At 37.5% G+C, this 27,051-nt stretch overlaps 1 protein-coding gene and 1 gene segment (V, D, J or C); both read right to left on the bottom strand.

Moving 5' to 3' along the window:
- Positions 1-4,504: 4,504 nt before the first annotated feature.
- Positions 4,505-19,641, bottom strand: LOC148068151 (actin-related protein 3). The gene is made up of 12 exons (XM_087803703.1): positions 19,483-19,641; positions 15,143-15,198; positions 14,024-14,148; positions 13,707-13,817; positions 12,101-12,196; positions 11,935-12,042; positions 10,545-10,688; positions 9,642-9,815; positions 9,430-9,522; positions 9,235-9,360; positions 6,204-6,287; positions 4,505-5,209 (listed from the first exon to the last, which is right to left on the bottom strand). Exons 1-12 carry the CDS (start codon positions 19,524-19,526, stop codon positions 5,114-5,116), a joined length of 1,257 nt encoding a protein of 418 aa, XP_087659829.1. The 5' UTR covers positions 19,527-19,641; the 3' UTR covers positions 4,505-5,113.
- A 3,729-nt stretch (positions 19,642-23,370) lies between these two features.
- LOC148068150 (Ig kappa chain V region Mem5-like) lies at positions 23,371-26,091 on the bottom strand. The segment is given in 4 exon segments: positions 23,371-23,798; positions 24,580-24,617; positions 25,466-25,760; positions 25,951-26,091. Coding segments are annotated over 4 exon segments (693 nt in total).
- Positions 26,092-27,051: the final 960 nt, after the last annotated feature.

The following is a 27,051-nucleotide window of genomic DNA, read 5'->3' as shown; positions in this document are numbered from 1 at the left end:
CTTCTCGTCTGGACTATTGTAACAGTTTGTTTTCATGTCTTAACAAGGAGGATCTGTCTCGTCTGCAGTTGATTCAAAACTCTGCAGCGAGAATTCTAACCCGCTCAAGTAGAAGAACTCACATTTCTCCGATCCTTAAAACTCTTCACTGGCTTCCAGTTTCTTTCAGGATCAACTTTAAAATTCTGGTTCTTACTTTCAGATCTATTCATGGTCAGGCTCCTCCTTACATCACTGATCTGATCCAGCCTTACACCCCAGCTCGGGCTCTGAGGTCTGTGGATCAGAATCTACTTATGGTTCCACGCACACGGCTCAGGACCAGAGGAGAGAAATCTTTTCAGGCTGTTGCTCCTAAGCTTTGGAACCATCTTCCTCTCTCTTGATGGATCTACTGACTCCTTTAAGAAACATCTTAAGACGTTTCTATTTGTTCAGGCTTTTCCTTGATTTTCTGGAACTCCTGTGTTGTTCTCAGTATTATCTTGATCTTTAAAGTATATACTTTTTTGAGTATTGCTTTGTTTGTTTAAGCGCTTTGTGACCCTGGTCTGGAAAAGCGCTATATAAATAAATATTACTTACTGACTTACTTACTTTATTGATGACATTTTATGACACAGGCCACTAGATGGCACTCTTGGCTCTACAATATTTGCCACAAAACTACTCAGCTTCGGATAGTTTATCGTGAAACCTCATGAATCCATTACTACTGGACACCAATGTTACATTGTGTGGTGTCAGCTCACGATACAATTCAAAATGATAAATTCAGCTCACGATACGATTCAATACGGATATTTTCAGCTCACGATACAATTCAAAATGATATATTCAGATCACGGTATGATATATTCAACTCACGATACAATTTAATACGACTTATTCAGCTCACGATACGATTCAATACGGATATTTTCAGCTCACGATACAATTCAAAATGATATATTCAGATCACGGTATGATATATTCAGCTCACGATACAATTTAATACGACTTATTCAGCTCACGATACAATATATCCAGCTCACGATACGATATATTCAGCTGACCATACAATATATCCAGCTCACGATACGATATATTCAGCTCACGATACAATATATTCAGCTCACAATACGATATATGCAGCTCACGATAAGATATATTCAGCTCATGATACGATTCAATACGGATATATTCAGCTCATGATAAATTTCAACACGATATTCAGCTCTAGATACGACATATTCAGCTCACGATACGATATATTCAGCTCACATTACAATTCACTATGACATATTCAGCTCACGATACGATTCAATACGGATATTTTCAGCTCACGATACATTCCAACAAGATATTCAGCTCTAGATACGACATATTCAGCTCAGGATACGATATATTCAGCTCACGATACGATATATTGAGCTCAAGGTACGATATATTCAGCTCGCGATACGATATATTCAGCTCACAATACGTTATATTCAGCTCACAATACGTTATATTCAGCTCACGATACGATATATTCAGCTCAAGGTACGATATATTCAGCTCACGATACGATATATTCAGCTCACGATACGATATATTCAGCTCAAGGTACGATATATTCAGCTCACGATACGATATATTCAGCTCACGATACGATATATTCAGCTCAAGGTACGATATATTCAGCTCACGATACGTTATATTCAGCTCACGATACGATATATTCAGCTCACGATACGATATATTCAGCTCACGATACGTTATATTCAGCTCACGATACGATATATTCAGCTCACGATACGATATATTCAGCTCACGATACATTATATTCAGCTCACGATACATTATATTCAGCTCACGATACGATATAATCAGCTCACGATACGATATATTCAGCTCACGATACGTTATATTCAGCTCACGATACGATATATTCAGCTCACGATATGATATATTCAGCTCACAATACGTTATATTCAGCTCACGATACGATATATTCAGCTCACGATACGTTATATTCAGCTCACGATACGTTATATTCAGCTCACGATACGATATATTCAGCTCACGATACGATATATTCAGCTCACGATACGATATATTCAGCTCACGATACGATATATTCAGCTCACGATACGTTATATTCAGCTCACGATACGATATATTCAGCTCACGATACGATATATTCAGCTCACGATACTATTCCACATGATATATTCAGCTAAAGATATAATTCAATTTCGAAGCTCATGTATAATTTTCCGAACAGTTTTAGGGAACAATGAATTCAGTGCAATCTTGTGATTGTTATTCTCTCCTTTGGTTAAATAATAGAACTGAAAGCCAAGATACTGTATTTACAAACATCAGCTTTGAAAGCTGCTTGAGTCGACTGTATCCTCTCGTCCTCAGTCATTTCCGGCATCTCGCAGGATTTCATCGGTCCTTTGGCTGCGGAGGACGTTATGAATTCTGCCATCTAGCGGCCGTTAGTCTAATTGCAACATAAAAATGAACAAACGTTGTGAATATTCATGTTAATGGTAAAAAATAAAAAAGGAAGAAAGTATATTTTCTATATATATATATATATAATATATTTTTTTCACACTTCTCATATATTGAATTATATCTTCAGTACCCTGGGTCGCCCGTAACTTCCTCTGTTCCTTCACGCCCGGTGGAGATCTGGCCGCCTTTGATGTGGAGATCCGGACAGATCCATTCCAGCTGCTGATTGAACTCGGGACTGAGGACGAGAGGACGCGTGCCTTCCTTCATCAATCCTATCAGCTTCCACATCTGGACCTGTCTCTGTGATCCCCCCCCCCCCCCCCCGGGACTCTTCTTATCCACTTGGATTTGACCCTCAGACTTCCCGACACTTTTATCTGCCCTCGCTTCCCCCGCAGACTCGGCCAGGTACAGACAGAAACCTGCCGCGACGACGTCCCTCGTCTCCTCAGCTGGACCAGTGCTCTTTGTAGTCGGGAGAAGTGAAATCAATAGCGTGGGAGATCAGACGGACCCGAGTGCGTTTTTGTTGTCTCGGAACCTCAGTCTTGCTCGCCAGAGGATCATCCGACACCTCTGGAATTTAAACTTTAAATATACAGTATATATATATATATATATATATATATATATCAAATTTATTAGTCATTTATAACATGATGACCAGGTCCTAAAGATCAGACAAGAACCTACAAGAACAAATTCAGCAAAAGTTGTGTGTGTTGGCAACTTTTATTGAATTCTGTAAACAATTCCTGTTGCTTTTCCTACAAAAAAAAAAACACGGGGCTTGGACAAGATTTGGTTAGATTTTTTAAATCCGTTCCCTTTTAGAGTAGACAAAAATGTTTGTTCATTTTAATGTAGTGACTGGAGCTCAGTTGTCTTCGTTTAAAAAGACACTTAAAAACATCCGAACGCCTCCAAACTGCTCGTCTGTAACGTTGTAATAAATGACCAGAAACTGTTCACAAAAAAAACGTGACAAGACTATATTTGAAGCTTTTTAGTAGCAGAATAATCCCAACCCTTAGTCGACATGAGTAGAAAACGAGTGAATTTTGAACTATCACTTTGATAATAAAGAACTTTGTCGTCCCCTGAAATACTTTTACTAGATTTGTCGTCTACCCGTGAGACATTTAGCTGTGTCTGAAATCACATACTTGCGTACTTAAACTTAGTATTTGTAGTGCATAAGTGCGTCTCAATTCTTAGTATGTGAAATGTAGTGCGCGATGCACACTAAATTGTCAATAAAACACCCACAAAACTGACTATGGATCGATGGACACTTTAGCTGTGCCTCAAATCACACAGATAGTATGTCTCAAATCAAACTCTGCTGCTACGCACTAACAGGAAATGACGCGACAGCTTCTTCTTTTACTACTATTTAACGATGATTTCAACCATCTATAGGAACACTATCGACACCTGCTGGCAGCTTTTGGTTTGGATCAAGAAATATGAGAAACAAAATATTCACAAGATATTTACACCGGTATCAGCAGCGAAGACATGTCATCCTCCTACTGCTGCTGAAAACAAAAAATATATATATATATGGCATAACTTTCGGTCACTAAGATGGAGCCATTTAGGGTTTTTTGGGCGTTTTAGTCGCCAATTTAGTGTGTATGGAGCACTACATTTCACATACTAAGAATTGAGACGCACTTATGCACTAAAAATACTAAGTTTGAGTACGCAAGTATGCGATTTGAGACACAGCAATTCACTTACATAGTTTACCATGTGATCTTTTATTTTGAAAATCCTACAGAAAGTGTCAATTTCAATGGTTCAGACATTTCTGGCGGAACGTTTATATTTATTTTACTTTATCCATTATATTCTCTCGGGAGAAAGGTGCAAATTTCAATCATTTTGGGAGAGAATTTCTTCATTTTAGGAGTTTTCAACATCTACTTCCTCCACCCACCACATCGGCCCCGTCGACCTCAGGACTTGACATCCCCCCCCCAAAAAAACCCCCCAAAACAAGTCGTTTAGAAACCAACGGAAGGCTTTATTGGAATGTTGCCAGGTATTAAATACACATCACATCCCACTCTTTCAATAGTTTGGCTCTTTGATAGAAAACGCTTTCGTCTCTGCGAGGTCGACCGTTGCCGCGGTGACGCGCCAGGACGTAACACTGCACAGTCAGTCATTGCTTGAAATGGCTGAAAATCACCGGGTTGTACATTTTAAAAAAAAGAAAAAAGTGTGGGGGGGGGGGGGGGGGGGGGTTTAAGTATGAAATATAAACAAGCTCTTATCACGACACGGGAGGAATGAAATGCCGAAACAGTCGATCTCCGGACGGGGATGAAAAAAAAAAAAAAAAGATAGATGGTTAATCATAACATGTACTGTTGCCATGACAAAGCAAAGCTCCATCTCACCATCTCGGAACACGTTTATTCTTTTTCTACGCAGCCACAAAAATATTCCACCGTTTATTTATTTTGGCAACTTTCCCTCATTTATTAAAAAAAAAAAAAAAAGCAAATAAAAAAAAAAAAGGATATTTTTTCTGAGGTTTTGGTCTTTGTTTCCTCGTTTTGCTTTTCGGACCATTAGCTCCGCCCCCCACCGGCCCAGGGGGGAGGAGTTACGACATGACTCCGAACACGGGGTTGTGGCGGCAGATGCTCGGCCCGATCTCCTCGTAGTCCTTCTTGGTGTGACACACCTGGTAGAACTCGGGCTGCGGGGACGCAAGACGTGTTTATTTAATCAAATAATTATAATAATTATAATAATAATAGAATAGAAAGAGTCAAAGGTCATCAGAGAAGGTTACTAGAGGAGGGCGGCCCGTGGGCCACATGTGGACCTTTGACTCATTTATGCGACCAGTGGAAATCGAAAAAGCTGTGTGATCAAAATCATGTTTTGTTTTTTTTCTCAACTTGACGCTCATAAAGATAATTATTAACAATGTATATCAGAGTCATTAGACATTTAAAATTTCAAATGTTACATTTTTTATTTTTTTTTATTTGAAATCTTTTGGTATTTTCAGCTTTAAGTTTTGTTTTAATCATTTAATTAAATCATTTATATATTGAAAGGTTGATTTAAAAAATATATACATACATACATACATACATATATATATATATATATATATATATATATATATATATATATATATGTATGTATATATTAATTTTACACATAGAGTTTGATATTTTAAACTCAATTTTTCATTTATTTTTCTTTTGAATTCAATATAAAAAACGTCGGGATAATAGAGCCAGCGGTCACGTGATGGCCTCTGGGGTCGCGTGATTGGCTGAATGTCCGAGCACCAAACTCTACATCTTAAAATAATTTACCCAAAAATATAAGAATTTTTATTTCAATAAAATCAATACAGAAGTTATTTTAAAAAAAAGAAGAAATTATTCATAATTTTAAAAGAAATTCCTTTTTGTATTTCAATTTAAAACATTCAAAATGTTAAATGTAAATATTATATATTCTTATGGCACCGACTTCCATAACAATACTTTATACTTTGTGTGACAAAAACTCTTATTTTGGACCTATTATTGTGTACTTTTAAACATATTTACATGATTATAGCTTCACTATTCATGTATATAAAATAATATTCAATTAAACAATACTCTTTGTTAAATCCTTAATCCTAATATTTAGTCATATTGAGATGTATAGAAACTTGTGGTACTCACAGTGGACGCCAACATGGAGCCGCCGAACCACACGGCGTACCTCTGCATGTGGTGAGTGATGACCTGCACGTCGATGGGTTTGGGCTGCGAGGAGAAGATCAGGTGAGAGCCCGGAACCATCCATCATGACCCGGCTGAGATAGTTAGTTAGCCAAGTCAACATCTACCGGCTGACCGACCCGTTTCTCCTTCTTCTCAGTTCAACGCCTTTATCGTCTCTGCATCTTTTCGCCGTCGAAGCTCATATTTTTAACCGAATTAAAACGATGATCGCACAAGTCTTTCGTGGCTAGTGGCGCTCAGTGGTTGTGCTGAAGACCGAGTGCGCCATCTAGTGGTGTCTGCATTAACACGTACTCGTTACTAAACTACAGTGATTCATTTGAAAAGGACAAAAAAGACGCCAACGTTTTGTTTTTCTCGATTATTTGAACTAAGCTGGAAAAAATTTAAATAAAAATGAAAAGTGCTATTAATCTGCGAAACAAAGTTCAGACGGAAAATATATTTTGAGAAAAAGTTTAAAAAAAAATAAGGAAAATAAAATAGAACTAGTAATTAACAAATTTAACAGACAGAAAATAATGGGGAAAAAAAAATGTTTCTCAATTATAAACCGATGGGAAGCTTTGTTTTTGGAGACATTAATAATAATAATAATTACAACACCATGAATTAAAAGAAGAATCGCAATAACTAAAATTATAATAACACTAACAACAATAATAGAAATGACATCAAAAACAACAATAATAGTAATAACAATTACAATAATAGTAACACATGAAGGATAATAACTAACAAAAATGACAAAAACAATAACAGTAACAACAACAAGAACAATAACACAAATCGTAATAACAACAATTAAGGTAAAAATAATAGTAACAACCACAAGGATAATAGCCAACTATAATAACAACGACAATTAAGGTAATAACAACAATAATAGTAAGAAGGGTAATAACCAACTATATTAACAACAAATGGTAATAACAACAATTAAGGTAATAACAACAACAATAGTAACAACAACAAGAATAATAACCAACAATAACAACAATTAAGGTAAAAACCCCAATAATAGTAACAAGGATAATAACCGATAACAACAAATAGTAATAACAACAACAATTAAGGTATTGTGACCCTGGTCTAGAAAGGCGCTATATAAATAGACATTATTATTATTATTATTATTATTATTATTATAATAACATCAATAATAGTAACAAGAATAATAACCAACTACAATAACAACAACAATTAAGGCAATAACCAACTATAATAACAACAAAAAATAAGGTAATGAAAACAATAACAGTAACAAGAATAATAACCAACTATAATAACAACAACAAATAAGGTAATAACAACAACAATAGTAACGCGAATAATAACCAACTATAACAACAACAACAAATAAGGTAATGACAACAATAACAGGAACAAGAATAATAACCAACTATAATAACAACAACAAATAAGGTAATAACAACAACAATAGTAACGCGAATAATAACCAACTATAACAACAACAACAAATAAGGTAATAACAACAATAACAGGAACAAGAATAATAACCAACTGTAACAACAACAACAAATAAGGTAATGACAACAATTAAAGGAACAAGAATAATAACCAACTATAACAACAACAACAAATAAGGTAATGACAACAATAACAGGAACAAGAATAATAACCAACTATAACAACAACAACAAATAAGGTAATGACAACAATAACAGGAACAAGAATAATAACCAACAATAATAACAACAACAAATAAGGTAATAACAACAACAATAGTAACGCGAATAATAACCAACTATAACAACAACAACAAATAAGGTAATGACAACAATAACAGGAACAAGAATAATAACCAACTATAATAACAACAACAAATAAGGTAATAACAACAACAATAGTAACGCGAATAATAACCAACTATAACAACAACAACAAATAAGGTAATAACAACAATAACAGGAACAAGAATAATAACCAACTGTAACAACAACAACAAATAAGGTAATGACAACAATAACAGGAACAAGAATAATAACCAACTATAACAACAACAACAAATAAGGTAATGACAACAATAACAGGAACAAGAATAATAACCAACTGTAACAACAACAACAAATAAGGTAATGACAACAATAACAGGAACAAGAATAATAACCAACTATAATAACAACAACAAATAAGGTAATAACAACAACAATAGTAACGCGAATAATAACCAACTATAACAACAACAACAAATAAGGTAATGACAACAATAACAGGAACAAGAATAATAACCAACTATAACAACAACAACAAATAAGGTAATGACAACAATAACAGGAACAAGAATAATAACCAACTATAACAACAACAACAAATAAGGTAATGACAACAATAACAGGAACAAGAATAATAACCAACTGTAACAACAACAACAAATAAGGTAATGACAACAATAACAGGAACAAGAATAATAACCAACTATAATAACAACAACAAATAAGGTAATAACAACAACAATAGTAACGCGAATAATAACCAACTATAACAACAACAACAAATAAGGTAATGACAACAATAACAGGAACAAGAATAATAACCAACTATAATAACAACAACAAATAAGGTAATAACAACAACAATAGTAACGCGAATAATAACCAACTATAACAACAACAACAAATAAGGTAATGACAACAATAACAGGAACAAGAATAATAACCAACTATAACAACAACAACAAATAAGGTAATGACAACAATAACAGGAACAAGAATAATAACCAACTATAACAACAACAACAAATAAGGTAATGACAACAATAACAGGAACAAGAATAATAACCAACTATAACAACAACAACAAATAAGGTAATGACAACAATAACAGGAACAAGGATAATAACCAACTATAACAACAACAACAAATAAGGTAATGACAACAATAACAGGAACAAGGATAATAACCGACAACATTACAGTAACCATAATGAAGAAGAATGGCAGCTCACCTTGAGTTTGCCTCCGCTCAGCTCTTCGCTGATCTTCAGTCTGGCGTCGACGCTCCTCTTCAGGTCTCTCTGAAGTCTGCGACCAAAGTCCCTGAACATGGTGGAGCCTCCTGACAAAACCACGTTCTGCGGAGAAGAGCCGACAGAAACCTCAGCGAGAGTCCTTCAGCTTTTTCTGCATCTCAACACGGTTACCTTGTAAAGTGGACGCCGAACGTCGATGGGGCAGTTCTGGATGACCTCGTCCACGACCTCTGAGATGGGCTGGGTGAAGTCTGGGTTGGCAAACTACATGTTGTATCAAAGGAAAAGAGAAGACGACAGTTTACTCCTCTCTCTCCCTCACGACAACGACGATCAAAGATCATCTTTCTCTCGAAACGCTCGTCGGAACAGGAAGTGCAAACCTCGGGGTGGAAGAAGATTTCGGGGCCCAGGAAGCGCTCGTAGCCCACGTCGATGGTGAACTCCTTCTTGCTGATGGAGTTGATGCCGGTGTACTGTTTGATCCACTTGGAGCCGTCCGTGTCGTACTTGTTGAACTCCTTGACCAGGTCGGGGCAGACGTAGCTGTAGCGCTCCTGGACAGGCAGAGGTCGAGGGGTCAAAGTGAGGCATCACAGAAAAAACATGTAATGAAAATGTATTTATGTGTATTTGTGGGTTGTTTTTTTTTACTGTGTGCTCATGACTTTGTGACAAAAACACTATATAAACTTGTTTCATGACATCCAAGGTTACTTCCGTTTTTTATTAAGTATATTATATTCACAACATCATATCAACCAAAAAGTAATTTCAATTGAGATAATTACACTTTATTATGAGAGAAAAAACATGTAATAACTAATCTTCCACATTCGTCCTTTCCCTCCTCTACCACTCTTTAAAACCTTCCAGGTCTTCTCAATTCTACTCTGGATTCTAGGGTCACCCTTCCTCACGTCTGCGGCGCTTAAACAACCTCACTAGATTTCCCTAAAGAGCATTGGCGCCCCCTTGTGTCCGCACAAGAAACGACACCATAGAGGTTTATTGCAGAGACCTGAACTAGAACTTACAATAATTCATGTGCCTCATATACTTTTTTGTTAACTTTCACTGAGTTTTTTTTGAGCCTCAACTTCTAAGCCCGAGTGGGGAACTCAAGAAATGCAAAACAATAACGTCACAAAGCATTTGAGTCTCTCTTGTGGAAGTTAGTGACTCACAATCTCTTAAAAAACGTTTCCTCAGAGGTACTTGCAACGTTGTGATTCTCCTTCTTGTGAGCATTAAAAGGGGAGCAGGGAACGTGTGGGGAATCTCACCTTGACGGCCTTGGCGGTCTCCAGCGACTGCTCGGGTGGGATCCCCACTTCTCTCTCGCGCAGCAGCTGCTGGGTGAAGTACGTGATGTCCCGTCCTGCGATGGGAATGTGCTTGATGCAGCTTCCAATGACGTAGCCCTCCGCCTGCGGGACACACGGACAACCTTAGCGACAGAATGTGAAGTGGTCCCTGGTTTTACCTTTTGATTTATTTAAATACATGTATTGCAAAGTTGATGCTGTCAGTGACGGTGACCTGAACAATGCTGTGCCGCATAAATACAGTTTTGTAAACCAACAGTCATCCGTCACTAAACAGAGCAGTGTGAGGCATCATGGGAGTTCAGGTTTTGTTGGCACCATAATCAAGGTAAATCGCCTTATAAGGAACTTTGATTTTCCTGCCTGCAACTTTATACAATGCATTTGAATATTTAGTACTGTGTGCAAAAGGATGACACCATACATTTTCTACCGCATTTACCTTGTTTATTTCCTGTTCTTTTCTCTGGTTACCAACGACAACATTTTTAAATAAACATATAATAATGTACCAGGGGCCTCATGTACTAAGAAGTACGTAGCTCTTCTACTAAATGTGTATGGAAACTGAAATCCAGAAGATGGCGCAGTACAAAAATATTCAGATGTATGAATCTGTGCGCGACATGAATTTAGGCACTTTTCCTTCGTACATCCCAATCAACGTCGAAAACATGAATGTAAACTGGTTCAACCTTTATATTCATTCATTTATACATTTCTGACATGGACCACATACTTACATTTAAATAGTGCAGACGAGCTCTGGTGTAACTGTAAATCAGTGACTAAAAGTGCTGAGTATTGAAGATGATGAAGACGATCTAATCATCCGAGTTTAAAAGTTTATAATATATATAATAAATAAAAAAGTTTTGTGTTCAAATGACAAATGAACAAATCATGAGACATGTATTTATATAGGTGTGTTTTTCAAAGAGATCGCTCCGATTACGAAATCACACGGCTTCAGCTGCTTTCATTCTAAAGTTCTATCCATCCATCTATTATGCAGCTTCACTTTGATCAAACGCTTTACAAAAATCTTTGTGACTTTTGTTGACTTGAAGCTATTTTCAGTATTGATACATATAGACTTTGACTGGAAGGTGTCTGAGCACGTTTTTTGTGTGTATAACCCCTTAGTTCATGAGGCCTCTGGTCTTACACAAGAGGTTATTCAACATCTATATACATTACAATTATGTTTACAGCACAGTTTTTGCTGTGGAGTATGTCCCACTTGGGATTTCTGTTGAACTATTATCGTTTCTGAAACAGAACGCCTCAATTGTCCCATCTGGATAAATCAAAGTTTGCCGTGTGATGTATAAGACGGCGAACGCACCACAGGAATGACGTGCGTCACGCCGTCTCCGCTGTCGATGACGGTTCCAGTCAGAGTTCGCTCCCCGACCTGCCGAGATGTCCAAGAGGCTGCGAGGGCCAGCACCGCCTGGGACAAAATAAAGCATCAGGAAAATATTTGTTGCGTGAGCAAATGAGGTCCTTACCTGCACAGCGATGTAGAGTCCTGGGACGTTGAAGGACTCAAACATGATTTCTGCTGTGTATTCCCGGTTCTCCGGTGTGTTGAGAGGAGGTTCAGTCTGAGGGAATAACCGTTGAGCCATTAGGGATGAGTACTTAGAAAGAATCTTGCAATATTATATGTATCACGATACAGGGACAGTTATAAGATACTGTGATACTGTAGGAACAAGGATATATGTGTAGCATTGTTGAGTACTTACTCTGGTGTTGCCATACTGTAGTAACAAGGATATATGTGTAGTATTGTCGAGTACTTGACTCTGGTGTTGTGATAGTGCAGTAACATGGATATACAGTATGTGTAGCATTGTTGAGTACTTGACTCTGGTGTTGTGATACTGTAGTAACAAGGAAACATGTGTAGTATTGTAGAGTACTTGACTCTGGTGTTGTGATAGTGCAGTAACAAGGATATATGTGTAGTATTGTAGAGTACTTGACTCTGGTGTTGTGATACTGTAGTAACAAGGATATATGTGTAGTATTGTCGAGTACTTGACTCTGGTGTTGTGATAGTGCAGTAACATGGATATACAGTATGTGTAGTATTGTTGAGTACTTGACTCTGGTGTTGTGATACTGTAGTAACAAGGAAACATGTGTAGTATTGTCGAGTACTTGACTTTGGTGTTGTGATAGTGCAGTAACAAGGATATATGTGTAGTATTGTAGAGTACTTGACTCTGGTGTTGTGATACTGTAGTAACAAGGATATATGTGTAGTATTGTCGAGTACTTGACTCTGGTGTTGTGAAACTGCAGTAACAAGGACATATGTGTAGATTTGTTGAGTACTTGACTCTAGTGTTGTGATACTGTAGTAACAAGGATATATGTGTAGTATTGTCGAGTACTTGACTCTGCTGTTGTGATAGTCTAGTAACAAGTATATATGTGTAGTATTGTCGAGTACTTGACTCTGCTGTTGTGATAGTCTAGTAACAAGTATATATGTGTAGTATTGTCGAGTACTTGACTCTGGTGTTGTGATACTGTAGTAACACGGATATATGTGTAGTATTGTCGAGTACTTGACTCTGGTGTTGTGATACTGTAGTAACAAGGATATATACCAAGTCGTAACTGCTTTCATTCGTTTTCAAACCAAAATATGTCCAAACATCAGCTTCAAAAGCTCCTGGAGTCGACTGCATCCTCTCGTCCTCAGTCATTGCAATTGATCTTTTGCAACACTTCATTGTTGATATAGCTGTGGAGGACGTAATGGATGCTGCCATCTAGTGGCCAGAACTTTAATTGCAAAACTAAAATGAATAAACTGAATATTTTCATGTCAATTGTAAATACAAAAATCAAATTATTTTATACATACTTTATTGAAATATAGACCTTGAAATAACTATAATTATGGAAAACTAAGATTTGAAAGCAAAAAAAACATTATTTTTTTTGCTATAAAATATTTACAAGGTACCGTGAGAAAAAAATATATATATATATATATATATATATATATTGCAAAAGTGTATCACCATCTTCTTAAACTCTTAAGAGATAAATGAGTGTAATGTAGGACGAGGCTTGTGACGCCAGTTTGCGTTTTACCAGAAGGAAGTAGTGATCCTCAGGCTCCGCTCTCAGGTACTTGAAGATGATCTGCTCCATGAAACGCTCCATCAGGTCCCAGTCTTCAACGATCCCGTGACGGATCGGCCACTGTCGACAGAATAAATGAAGACACATCTGCATGCGAGTTCTGCCGAGAGTATCCGTCGAGTATGATTGAGTACTTTTTTTGGCCATCTTGGTGCATCATCAGAACACAAATGTGTGCTTCTGCGCAAGAATGTGCGGTTTGTGTGGAAGGACGCACACGGAGTGGATTAGATGGACTTTATTAACCCCCCTGGAGATCCGTGTACCTTTGTGGAATACGAGGGTTTGTCCACTGCTTCGTCTCCAATGTAGAAGTCCAAGTCGTCCACGCCCTTCATCATCCTTCGCTGGGCCTGGTCCCCGACCTTTGCCGACTCTTTGATGGCGATACCTGCGGAGAAAAATCAATTGTAATCTGTAAGTCAAATGCGGGGTTTCATCAACAAGTCAAATTAATTTTTTTTTCCATAGAGCGTAACGTGTTAAAACCAAGATCCGTTTCACATCCAAACATGGAAGGAGTCAGAAGGTTTGTCTCACCAGCTACAATCCTCTAGCCATGGCAAGCCCATAATATACTAGCTAATGGTGAGTGATTGTTTCTGACCACCGCCACCTAGCGGTGACATTACATTCTGCAACTACAATCAGATTTCTAAAAGCATTTGTAAAGGTCATACAATCTTCAAATTGAGGATTTGATCACACTTTCTTGCACACCTTTATGTTTTAATAATTAATCACTTTCTAAATTTAATAACTTTTTTTAACGGCAGTTTTTATACTATTCATTTAATTCAAAAGTAAATTTTCTAAATTAAATATTTTTGACATCTTAGCTTTTTTAATTCAACATAAAACATATTGGTATGAAAGGGTACAGAGGTTCTTGATCAAACCTTCGGCCGATCATGCGACGGTCAGACTGTCTCGTGACTAAATAGAAGCACTTGCGTGTCAAAACATCATGACGGATTTCAAAGCAACTGGTTTGTCTGCTGGCAAAACGGTTATATTGAATTTAAAGGGCTCTATTTTATTCCATGTAGAAAACATATTTCTTAATTATTGGAATGAGATTATCAAGTAAAATGGTTTGTGTATTAAATCCAGGAAGTGATAGTAATAAAGACCTTTTTTCCGTTAATATACATTTTTGTGTGCTATAAAATGCCCTCAAACCCCTAGTGTAATATTCAATTAAGTCATAAAAGGTTGTTTTATTTAAATGCAATCGTAACTACATGACGGCGTCATTCAGTACCTACAAGACCCTTTACTCCTTGATCCATCGACACAAAGCCATCACTTTGGGGTCAAGACATTTTTAAGATTTCCTTTTTCTTTTTTTTAGACACTCTGACCATTTAGATTTTCGTACTCACATGATGGCACAATGAACTGTGGCTCTGTGTTTCCGGCATAGCCCAGTTTGGTGTAGCTGAAAGAGAAAAGGATATCGGTCAAATTGAGATGCAAAGAATGTCTATCAAGATTCGCACAGGTCTTACTAAAAAGAACAGACATAACAGGAAAAAAAAGTATTTTAATCATCTTCTAAAAAATTTGCCGATTTTCTTTCCGCCCACGGCAAGTTTCTTCTTGGAATGCAATCACATTTTTGCTGATGACATCCAGCTCTACTGCTCATTGGATCCAACTGAGCACCAGTGGCTGAACAGCCTAGTCGATTGTTCGCTAGAAATCAAATAAATGGCAGAGTGAAAACACTTTGCAGCGAAATGTGGACAAAACTGAAACTCTGGATATTGCTTCTGATGATAAGGTTCCGGGGTTGAGTCAATATTTGGGTGACTTGGGTCAGTCTGTCAAACTGAGCCTGAGAAACCTGGGTGTTTTATTTGACAAAGACACGTCACTAGTTCAACACTGAAGAAAACTAACCAGAAACTGTTTCAACTGAGAAAAATCTCTAAATTTAGGAAAATGATGTCACAACACAATCTGGAGATTTTAATCCATGTGTTTGTGTCTTTTAGACTATTGTACTATTGTTTATTTTGGTGTCTAAACAAGAAGGATCTGTCTCGCCTACAGTTAAAACTCTGCAGCCAGAATTCTGAGCTGCTCTAGTAGAAGAACTCACATTTCCCTGATCCTTAAAACTCTTCGCTGGCTGCCAGTTTCTTTCAAGATCAATTTAAAATTCTGGTTCTTACTTTCAGATCTATTCATGGTCAGACCTTCCATCAGTGATCTGATCCAGACTTACACCCCAGCTCAGGCTCTGAGGTCTGTGGATCAGAATCTACTGATAGTTCCTCAACACGCTTCCAGGCTGTTGCTCCTAAACTTTGGAACCATCTCTGTGTTTGATGATCTACTGACTTCTTCAAGAAACATCTTAAGACATTTTTATTTTTTTACTTTTCCATGATTTTCTGAGACTCGTGTCTTTGTTTTATGTGTCTTGACCTTTTAAAGTATTTATTTTAACTGTTTAACTGATTGTTAAAGCGCTTTGTGACCCTGGTCTAGAAAGGGGCTTTACAAATAACCTTTACTTAATTACTTATATACAGTATGTTTATATGTACAATAACAACAACAAAGTGGAAGGTAAAGATTTTACATTGATAAAATTAATAACCTCCAACAAAAAGATGCCTATTAGTTAGAATCAAATGTCAAGACTATTATTAATGAATTATAACTTTTTTTTATATCATCCTATCTTATTAAAATGCCATTTTCTCGTGTTTTATCAAGATATGTCAGAGGAATCCACTTTCCTCAGCGGTAGGATTGGGTGTTACCAAAGCAAGCACGTGATAAACATTGAAACATAATAATACTAATAATTCTCTTATTTATTTACATGAAACAATACTCTGTTACAACTTCAATAAGGTAATAACAGGACTCTGCACTGGTTGTGGAAACCTGTTGCCATGAGTACTGACATGTACTTTTGAAGAAGTTGGTAAAAAAAAAAAGTCCTCCGTTTTGTGTGCAAAATCAACAGAACAGCAAATAAAAATAGCTCTTAAAAAAAACCCTCAGTTACTATGTCAGCACATGTTGTCCAGATGTATCACTGGCAGTTTGACTCAGACACTTCCTGAATTATCCGCCCTGGAGACTGATCACACTTCTGACCAGGCACAGCGTTGGCATAACCACATCCTGGACAATAACAGAGGCTCCTCTCAATCCAGTCCAACGAGTAGATCCCTTGGGTTTTGGCTACTGTTGCATGCAGATAAAGATGGATCGACCCATTAAAACCAGCAAACGATAACAGAGTTTACAAAAAGGTTGGAGAAACGTGGGCCTCAATGCGAGTCTAGAGGGATCGTTTTTGTAAAAGAAAAGGAAACGACGGTGGTGGTGAACGAAGAGCCTGAAGGAAGGCAAGGAAAGGGGAGGAGGGGTTGAGGAGGTATGCGAGAGTTCAAGCCTCTACTTGAAAGCAATGCAAAGCACTTTTGCTGCTTCCTCTTGAAAAAAAAAAGAAAGAAAAAAAACAAGCAACTATGAAACTACATAAATTATTAATTTTTTTTTACCTCATGATCTGGTTTGTTTGCTCACTAAGGGGCCAATAGTCACACAACTACAGTTATTCTTAAAAAAAAAAAAAAAAAGGGTTTATCCAAATGATGTGTTCCCTTTTACAAACACCACAATCTGGTTGTGCTGGATTCTGGTCTTGGACTTCCTTAAAACAGTTCCGATAACGTTCCTGTTCTACTATTTTAACGTCCGTTTCAAACAGGCTTCTATTTTTACGAAGCTAAAGCAGAGAGGGGCTCCGGTTGGAGTCAACATAGACTGGATCGCGGCAGCTTCCTGTCTTAACTTGCAGAGGAATGAGTGCTAGCAGTCAAACTAGACTCCTTCTGGACATGGATTTTGGTCAAGGCAGCTGCTGCAACTTTTAAGAGATAATCTGAGGGCTACATTATCTTAAAAGTTGATGTAGTTAATTGCTTTACAAATCTATTCTACAACAAGGACAAGGACCAAACGGCATGAAAATGTTTTGCACAGACATTGGGAGTAGATATGGGTTAAAAGATTGATGTGTATTTGTGTCCAAAAGCTAAAAAAAAAAAAGGTTAAAAGAAGGTGCATTTCATTTAAAGGGCCTTTGAAATAGTGCTGATCGCAAAAATCAAACAATTAACTTTAATGCGGTTTAGTTTATTTTCTGTTTCTTTGACAAACGTAATATGACTGAACTGAAGTTCCAACAGAAAACCCAATGTCCTGACCCTTGTTCATTTTTGTAAGCAAGTAATATTTGTAGAGCGCTTTTTCTGCGCAGGTAGAGGAATAGTGATATCTTACGAGATCCAGGCGATGACTGAGGACGAGAGGATACAGTGGACCGCAGCAGCTTTTAAAGCTGATGTTTGGACATATTTTGGTTTGAAAAACCAATGAAAGCAGTTACGACTTCGTCAAGAGTCATGTAGTCTGCAAATTCTGCAAAACCAGAGTCAAGTACTCGACAATACTACAAATACAAAATTGTTACTACAGTATATCGCTAAATATTGTATTATTGACTCTTTATCGTGGCAGGCACTGTATCGTCTCATTCTTACCATAACATGCCCTTAATAGAAAATACCCTTCACTTGTAAATCCAAAAAACTAATTAATAATTATAGAGTTCTAATTTATTTAAAGGGAAACCACTGTTCAGGCTTTTCCTTGATTTTCTGGAACTCCTGTTGTGTCATCAGTTTTATCTTGCCCTTTAAAGTATATACTTTTTTGAATTATGTTTTGATTGTTTAAGCGCTTTGTGACCCTGGTCTGGAAAAGCGCTATATAAATAAAAATTACTTACATACATACTTACTGGGTTCAAGTGTTAAAGTGTTCCTCTTCAAGATACAGTAAGTCTCTCATCATGACAATGTGTCAAAGTTATTACTTTGCAAAGTTCTACCGTCTGAAATCTGGGCGAACAAGAGGTTACAAGAGTCCATTATGACGTAATTATAGCTTCACTCCTCCTCCAGCCAGCTGTAATCGCTTTGTTTATACAAGGAGTCCTTTGGAGGTGGTGACTTCCTGGGTCGATGACGAACCTCGATGTTTGACCAATCACAGCAGAGCGGGCGTGGTAAACAAGATTTAACCTCTAGAAAAACAAAGTGTCGTCAGTGGGCGGGGCTTAAGGTCATTTTCTAATGTCAATATTTTTAATAAAAAGAGAGTTTTGTACAAACAGACAAACACAATAGAGGTCCAACAATTAAATCAACACATTAGTTGCCCTTTAAATAATGTAAGGGTTCATTTATTTGTTAATATTAAAAAAATTAAACTGCAAAAATATCTGCATGGATTTACGAGCTCGCTAGATCTTTTTTAAAGACGCTGGTTAAATGTGGAATAAAATACTGTGGAATAAAATACTGCATTTTTTTAGGCGTTTTTTTACATCAGAAAGTCAGTTTTCCGTGAATAACCATATAAGGAGTAGAGAGTGAATGAGGAAGTGTTGTCGGAAGCTGGAGCCACTGACGGAAGATGTCAAATGAATGAACACATCGACGCTTTTTAACGAGAACAAAGTGTCGATTCAATATCAGCCGATCCTATCACAAGTACAGATGCGATCCGGGTTCAGCTGTGTTTTTTGGAATGTTTTAAAAAAAAATGACAGACGTTTAAAGACAAGCTGACACACGGCCGCAGACGACGACCATTCCTCCATTTTCTATTTCTTAATGTTCGCTCTCACCCTGTGCCGCAGTCGACGACACACGCCGGTAGTCGTCCAGCCATCTTTCCGCGGGGTCTGACGGGTGGGGGAATGACGGGTGGGATCGCAAGGAGTCAGCTGGAGACACTGCCAGACGTCCAGAGGCGGAGACGATTCCACTTCCGCACTCCGGTGCAAGATGGCGGAGGGGAGAGCAGGGGGGCGGGGCCATCGAGCTCTACACGGAAATCATTTCCTATTTGTCTTGGTTTTTTTGTTTTGTTTTGTTTTTAATACCAAAATTATAATTCACTCAACATAAGAAATATAAATAAATAAATAATAGCTTTTGGTTTTTTTTATCTACGTAAACAATTGTGGCAATCAATATGCATTGACGTAAAGTGGTCAGAGGAGGGCGCTCTCTAAACATTGATTAATAATAATGGTAAGTAAGTAAGTAATTTTTATTTGTATAGCGCTTTTCCAGACCAGGGTCACAACGCGCTTAAACAATCAAAACAATATTCAATAAAGTATATACTTTAAAGATCAAGATAATACTGAGAACAACACAGGAGTTCCAGAAAATCAAGGAAAAGCCTGAACAAATAAAAACGTCTTTTAAGATGTTTCTTAAAGGAGTCAGTAGACTCCATCAAGCGCCTTAAATATAACTTGAGCTATGCACTATTTGAAATATTATGTATTTATTCTATTTATAACATATTAGCACTATTGTTAACTTATTTATATTTATAATTTATATACATTAATTATTATATGCGATATTTATAACTTTATTTATTTATTCTGTTTGTACTATATTGCACTATATTTAAATTATTAATATTTATATTTTTCCTTTTTATATATACATCTCTCTGCAGTGTGTTTTAACGGTTGCAAAGCAACGAAAGATTGGACTCAAACCAGATTCAATCAAATCAATAATTATAATAAACGATACAATAAAAGTGGTCCAAGAACAACTAATCAACAGAAGAAGAAAAAACAAAGGTACTGTAAGATTCCAATTTCCTGTACAATTCCCTGAATAAAGAATCATTTTATTGTTACTTTTCTTAATACTTTCAATGTACTTTTTCAAATCGCAAAATTGTTTTATTGTATTTTTTTAATGATATAGTTGCTTATGATTATTGGAATAATTCTAAAATGTTCACGCTTTTATGCTTGGTGTTGATAATACAACAATTTGTCTTTGAATTTCAAATTTAGAATAACATTAATAGATCTTAAAAAATGTATTTATTTTTCTTTAAGGGCAAGTAAATGTATGTGGGATAAAAAAAAATATAAACGTAAAATTTGTGAATAATTTTAAATTGTTTTTTCTTAATTTTATTAGAAATGACATATGTATTTGTAAATGTTTCATTCCAAAACTTGGGTGTAATTTTAAACTTATTATCTTTGACATACCAATGCAGACTTGATTTGAGGTCAGAACGAGGGCCTCCACATTTTCTTTTTCAGAATAATAATAATTAAAAAAATATCTATTAAAAACTTGACCTAATGCTGATTCAAGACAACTTGATAAGCAGAAACCCCCAACCCTTTTTTAAACCTCGGACTTGTTCAATATCGGCGTTATATTCTAAATAATATAACTTAAAAATAGTAATAATAATAAATCAAACGAGCATGTTTTTACTCAGTTAAACAGCAGGGGGCGGTAGCATCCTGGCACTTGAAGAAGACACTGTAAAGAGAAGAAAGCGCAAAATCCATCACACATACACTTCTAAGCATCATAAAAACGGAACCATGTGATCAATTATATCATTATTAACTGTAATTCAATCATAACTTATTTGTTTATAATTTAAATCCATCATCCTTTTTTGAGTTATTTTCAGGATCTTTTTTTATTCTCATAATTCTGTATTTTTAAGTATGAATTATGATTAAAAGAACCTTTACTTTAAACTGGGACCGTTTTTACCATTGGCTAACCCTCTTCTGTGTAAGACCAACAAAAAATAGCGTCCACCTCGATCGATTGGAATTGATAAGAAACAGCATGTCCCAAAAAGCTTTGCGTGATAACCCGGATGTTGTTGTTCAGAAAGACCGGAAGTAGTTTTCTCGCCTCAGAGTAGCGGCTACAAGAAAATAAATTAACCTTTTTTCTTGTAAAAAAAAAGATAAGTTTATGTTCAACCTCTGACGTCCTGCGAAGTTATTTTGACCGTTGTTCATCTCAATTGTTTGGGTGCTGAAACCAGGGACCTTTAAGTCTGATATTTTTCTAATGTTCCATTAAAAACAACAACAAATAATAATTCTTCTTCCTTTGTTATGCCACGGAATTAATTTAACTGTACATCATGTGTATACTTGAAGTATTCTACCGCCATTCACCAGAAAAATAAACAAATTGATAATTTACAAAACTAATAAAATGTTTTGTTTTTTTTCCTCTTTCTATCAATCAATCTCAGAGGAATAAACGTTTGAGTCATAAAATATATAAAGGATAGAACTGAAAATTTTACCGAAAAAAAAAATCTGATCTTTTTTTAAAAACAGGGTCTAAAAGTCATTATAACCTGTGAGAAACAACGAATTTATTTTTATTTTTTTTAAACACCTTCTGTCCATTTAAACTAACAACAAACGTTTTTTTTTTCTCCGGGTTATTTAAAATTAAGTGCGTTAAAATTAAATACATCTTAATATATTACAACAGTTTCATTATTGATATGAATTGTTTTGATATCAGTATATGATTTAAAAAAAAAACCATTTTCATCTAAGAACAAGATCACAGACTTTCAGGACAAATGTGAAGATATATAATTGGTAATTATAAAAAGAAATCTCCACTTCCAGAACAGATCCTCCTCTGATGTTAATCTGAAAAAAGAACACTTCCACTTCCTCTTCGATGCTAAGACCCCGTGAAGGCAATGACAGGTGGCTCAAGTGAGCTGTGACGACACTGATGGTTTGACTTTTCTGAAAAGAAGAGTCTGATATTCTGCTTTTTAACAGACAAGAGAAGAAGAATCAGTCAAATGAAGCTTAATGATGAAGGATCTCACTTTATGAAATAAAAAAATGTCCCAAATCTTAAAATCAAGTTACACAACAATTTCCCTCTAACACGTGATGTCAAACATGCTGACACAATTATATAAAAATGTAGATTCGTTAGGATTAAATATTGATTAATGAAAAAAAACAATTCAACAATCAGAACTAAAAGGGCTCACGATTTAGTATCCATAATAGTCTCCATAGATTTTCTACATTGACTCACATTCTTCACATCCACTGCAGTTATCACATGTCGATGATAATGTCGATCATCGTTTTGCTTCTCGTCATGTCGGTTTGTTCAAGAACAAATATAGAATATCTAGATCTATTCCGTCATGATCACCGCCAATCACATTTTATTTTGTATGTACGTTTCTTTCAACTTGTTACTCGTTGTTTGTCTGGACAACAAATAATCCTGCCTTTCATGTACGCCGGACCTTCCATAGACAGGCGTCAGCTCGTCTTTCAGTTCCACCTGGTAAACTCTTTCTCGTTATTTATTGAATATTTTGGCTTTATGATCTTTACAAATATTCAGATTTTTCCTCGTCTTCAGCGCTTTTGGTAATTTGATTTTTGGTGAGTTTTTTTGTTCATTAACTCTGTTTTTTTTATTTTTAGTGGATCGTGCATCACGAATTTGTAGACCATCTATATTAGCTGGATTATTTGGTTAATTTAAAGTTTTAGTCTCTGACTTTGGGATGGAGGTCTGAAATTGTAAGTATTGCTTGGTGTAAATATCTTGAAACTGTTGTTTAATGTTTCGTGCCTTTTGTCTTTGGCTCCTGCGTCTCTTGATCATTCTTGACATATTCAGAAGTGAGTGAAAATAAAGTAGAAGACAACAGATGTGATGAAGACGTCTTTATTGTCATGATCCAAACCAAGCAACAAAAGAGTGAACGTGTGGTCAGAGAGTGACCGAGGGACAGAAGCAGAGAGCTGCTGGAGTCCAGGCCGGTCTGCTCAGGACTGGGAACACTGCTCTCTCCTCAGTGTCTCTGAGACTGGAGACTGGGAGCCCTGGGTGGCCTCACAGGTCACAGAGCCCACCGTCCTCCACTGGTCAGCAGGCAGGGTCAGGGTGCTGGTCCAGCTGTAGTGGCCGTCCTTCCCCAGCAGCCCGGGGCTCTGGCTCCGCTGCCTGCTTTTGCCGTCCACCTTCCAGGACAGAGTCCAGTCTGACGGGAAGCCCTTGTTGGCCACACACACCAGCGTGGCCTTCCCTTGCTCCTGACTAGAGGGGGGCAGCACGGTCAGGGTGGGCCGAAGGTCACCTAGGAGACAGAGGTCACCTTAGATCAGGAGGTTTCTCATCACACACAAGGATGGAGGGAAGATGGAGGAGGAAGGATGGCGTGAGGGAGAACGACAGGGAGGGAGAGAAGAGGGAGATAAAAACAAAAGTGCGGCTATGTTAGAAGAGAATGGAGGAAGAAAGGAACGATGAAGAGAGGAGGATATAAACGGAGGAGGTTGAGATGGAAGAGAGGAAAGTGAAGAGTTGCTCACTGGGACAGAAGGAAGGATAGAGAAGTGAGGGAGGATGGAGGAGAAATAAATTGGTGGTAAAATAAGAAAACATTTGACACTGTGAGCTTTAGGGAGAGAGGGAGGAAAAGAGAGAAGTAGAAGGAATGAATGAACCATAACTCTCTCTAACTCTCCTCCTCTCTCTGTCATGATCACACCATTTAAAATGAAGAAATTAAAAATCAACACATGAAAGGTTTAAAATTATCTTAAGTTTGTTTTATAAATGTAGAAAATGTACTAAAAAACTTTTTTTTAAATGTTTAACTTTTGATAAACTAATAAAAAAAATTAAAAATAATCAGTGAAAATAATAATAATTATTTATTTCATCATTTGAAACTTTTTATTCACACTTGAATTTTCACTGAGATTGAAACAAATAAACTAACAATTTTTTTTTTTGTCTTCATTTCATCTTTTCAAATTTTACTTTTTTTAAAAAATTAATATATATTTTTTAAAACAAATGTTTCTCATCTAGATTGTGTTTCTGTAAAAGCAAGTTTGAGAGAGAACACTTACTTCCAAACTGCAGTCTGGTTCCTCCTCCGAACGTGTACCACAGTGACACAAAGTCAGCCAGTCGTCGTACAAAAACCTCTGACACACAAAGTGACTAGAATCAGACTGACAGTCCAGCAGGAACTCCTCTTGTTCTCTCTGTTTTCTCTTCTCATGTAGTCCAACCATCACATCTGAGGAGGTCCAAGGTCATTCCTCACATCATCTCCAGTCTTGGTTTATCAGGAATTTTCTCAAGGTACTCCAGTTTCCTCCTTTAGTACAATCCATAAAAACACAAACATGTTTAAGCAAATTATTGAATTCATTATGAGTAGAAACATATGGAATTAAACAAACAATTGAAATATAGTGAAATTATTTTCATTACATTTATTTGACATTTAACATTTACTTTGTCTTCTCCTACAGTGTTATTTTTATATGTATTTATCCACCTGTGTTTATGTATTTATTGTATGTTTGTGTCTACATATATGTAATATTCATCATGTTTAATTATAATATCCAACACGAGTTGTGAGTCATTGTGTTATCAAACTATTGCAAGTCTTTAATGACATGAATGACTAACGTGACGTGTCAAGTGTCTCCACTAAATCATGTTTGTGACTCAGTTTAAAAGTCAGTGACAAACAAAAACATTGAGAGGTAGTTGAGACTTAGTGAAGATGAAAATACATGAATAAATGAGGAAAAGTGTTTTTTAGAAAAAGTGTAAAAGTGAAATCAATTCTTCATCTCAGTGAACAACAAGAACAAGAACAAGATAAATAATAAGTATAAATAATATGTTATTACAGTAACTTGTGAGCAGCAGTGGAGTCAGATCAGTTCCTCTCCAGCTGACGGAGGTTTTTGTACGACCTTGTTTCACTGTGTGAACGGGAAACTAAAACCCTGCCGACAATAATAAACTCCTGCATCTTCAGGCTGGACTCTGTTGATGGTCAGAGTGAACTGTGTCCCTGATCCTTCTCCACTGAAACGATCTGGAACTCCAGACTGACGATTTGAAGAGCCATAAATGAGGGGTTTAGGAGCTTCAGCAGGTTTCTGAAGATACCAGTGGAGGTTGGTGCTAACACTTGAGCTTGTTGTACAAGTGATGGAGACAGTCGTTCCTGGAACTACAGACTGAGATCCAGGAGTCTGAGTCAGGACGATGTCTCCTGATGAACCTGGAAAACATAGAAGAAGAGTTGTGGCTCCAGTTTGGAGAAAGATGATCAACATGAAGACAGAAGCATGATTTGTTGAAGACAGAGAAGAGAAGGATGAAGGTGAGAGCTGCTTCCTTCAGTCTCTCTCCATCACAGCAGAACGTCCTGCTGCTGAAGCTGCTTGTCAAAGTCTCCAGAAGAGTCTCACCGTGAACAAGGAGGCCCAGGGTGAGCAGCAGTGGACTCAGTGACATCATGGTTGTGGTGCCGGCGTCTTGTGGACACTCAGTGATCAACTGGGAGCTCTTAAGAGCCGCGAGCAGAGAGGAAGGACTCACATGCAAACACAGTGAGTCACTCAAGTGTGTGAGTCCGAGACATGTGGTAGTGTCACACACACACACACACACACACACACACACACACACACACACACACACCCCCACACACACACACACACACACACACACAGACACACACACACACACACACGCACACAAGCACACACACACGCACACAAGCACACACGCACACACACACACGCGCACACACACACACACGCACACAAGCACACACACACGCACACACGCACACACACGCACACAAGCACACACGCACACACGCACACACACGCACACAAGCACACACACACACACGCACACAAGCACACACGCACACACACACACGCGCACACACACAAACACGCACACAAGCACACACACACGCACACACACGCACACAAGCACACACACACGCACACACGCACACACACGCACACAAGCACACACACACACAAGCACACAAGCACACACAGACACACACACACACACACACACGCACACACACACGCACATCCCCCCCCACACACACACACGCACACGCGCACACACACACACGCACACACGCACCCCCGCACACAAGCACACACGCGCACACACGCACACAAGCACACACAGACACACGCACACACGCACACACACACACACACACACACGCACACGCACACATGCACACACACACACGCGCACGCACACGCACACACACACACACACACACACGCACACACACCCACACACGCACACACGCACACGCACACATGCACACACACACACACACGCGCACGCACACGCACACACACACACGCACACACACGCACACGCGCGCACAGACACACACACACACACGCACACGCGCGCGCACACACACATGCACACGCACACACACACACGCTTCCTTAGTCTGGTAGAAAACTCCAGTAGTAATGAGATGGCGCCCTCTGCAGAGGAATATTTTTACAACTATCTTTGAC

This window comes from Callionymus lyra, chromosome 12 (genome assembly GCF_982586985.1).
Source record: "Callionymus lyra chromosome 12, fCalLyr1.hap1.1, whole genome shotgun sequence".
Lineage (NCBI taxonomy): Eukaryota > Metazoa > Chordata > Actinopteri > Syngnathiformes > Callionymidae > Callionymus > Callionymus lyra.
This window is presented reverse-complemented; position numbering and strand designations above follow the sequence as displayed.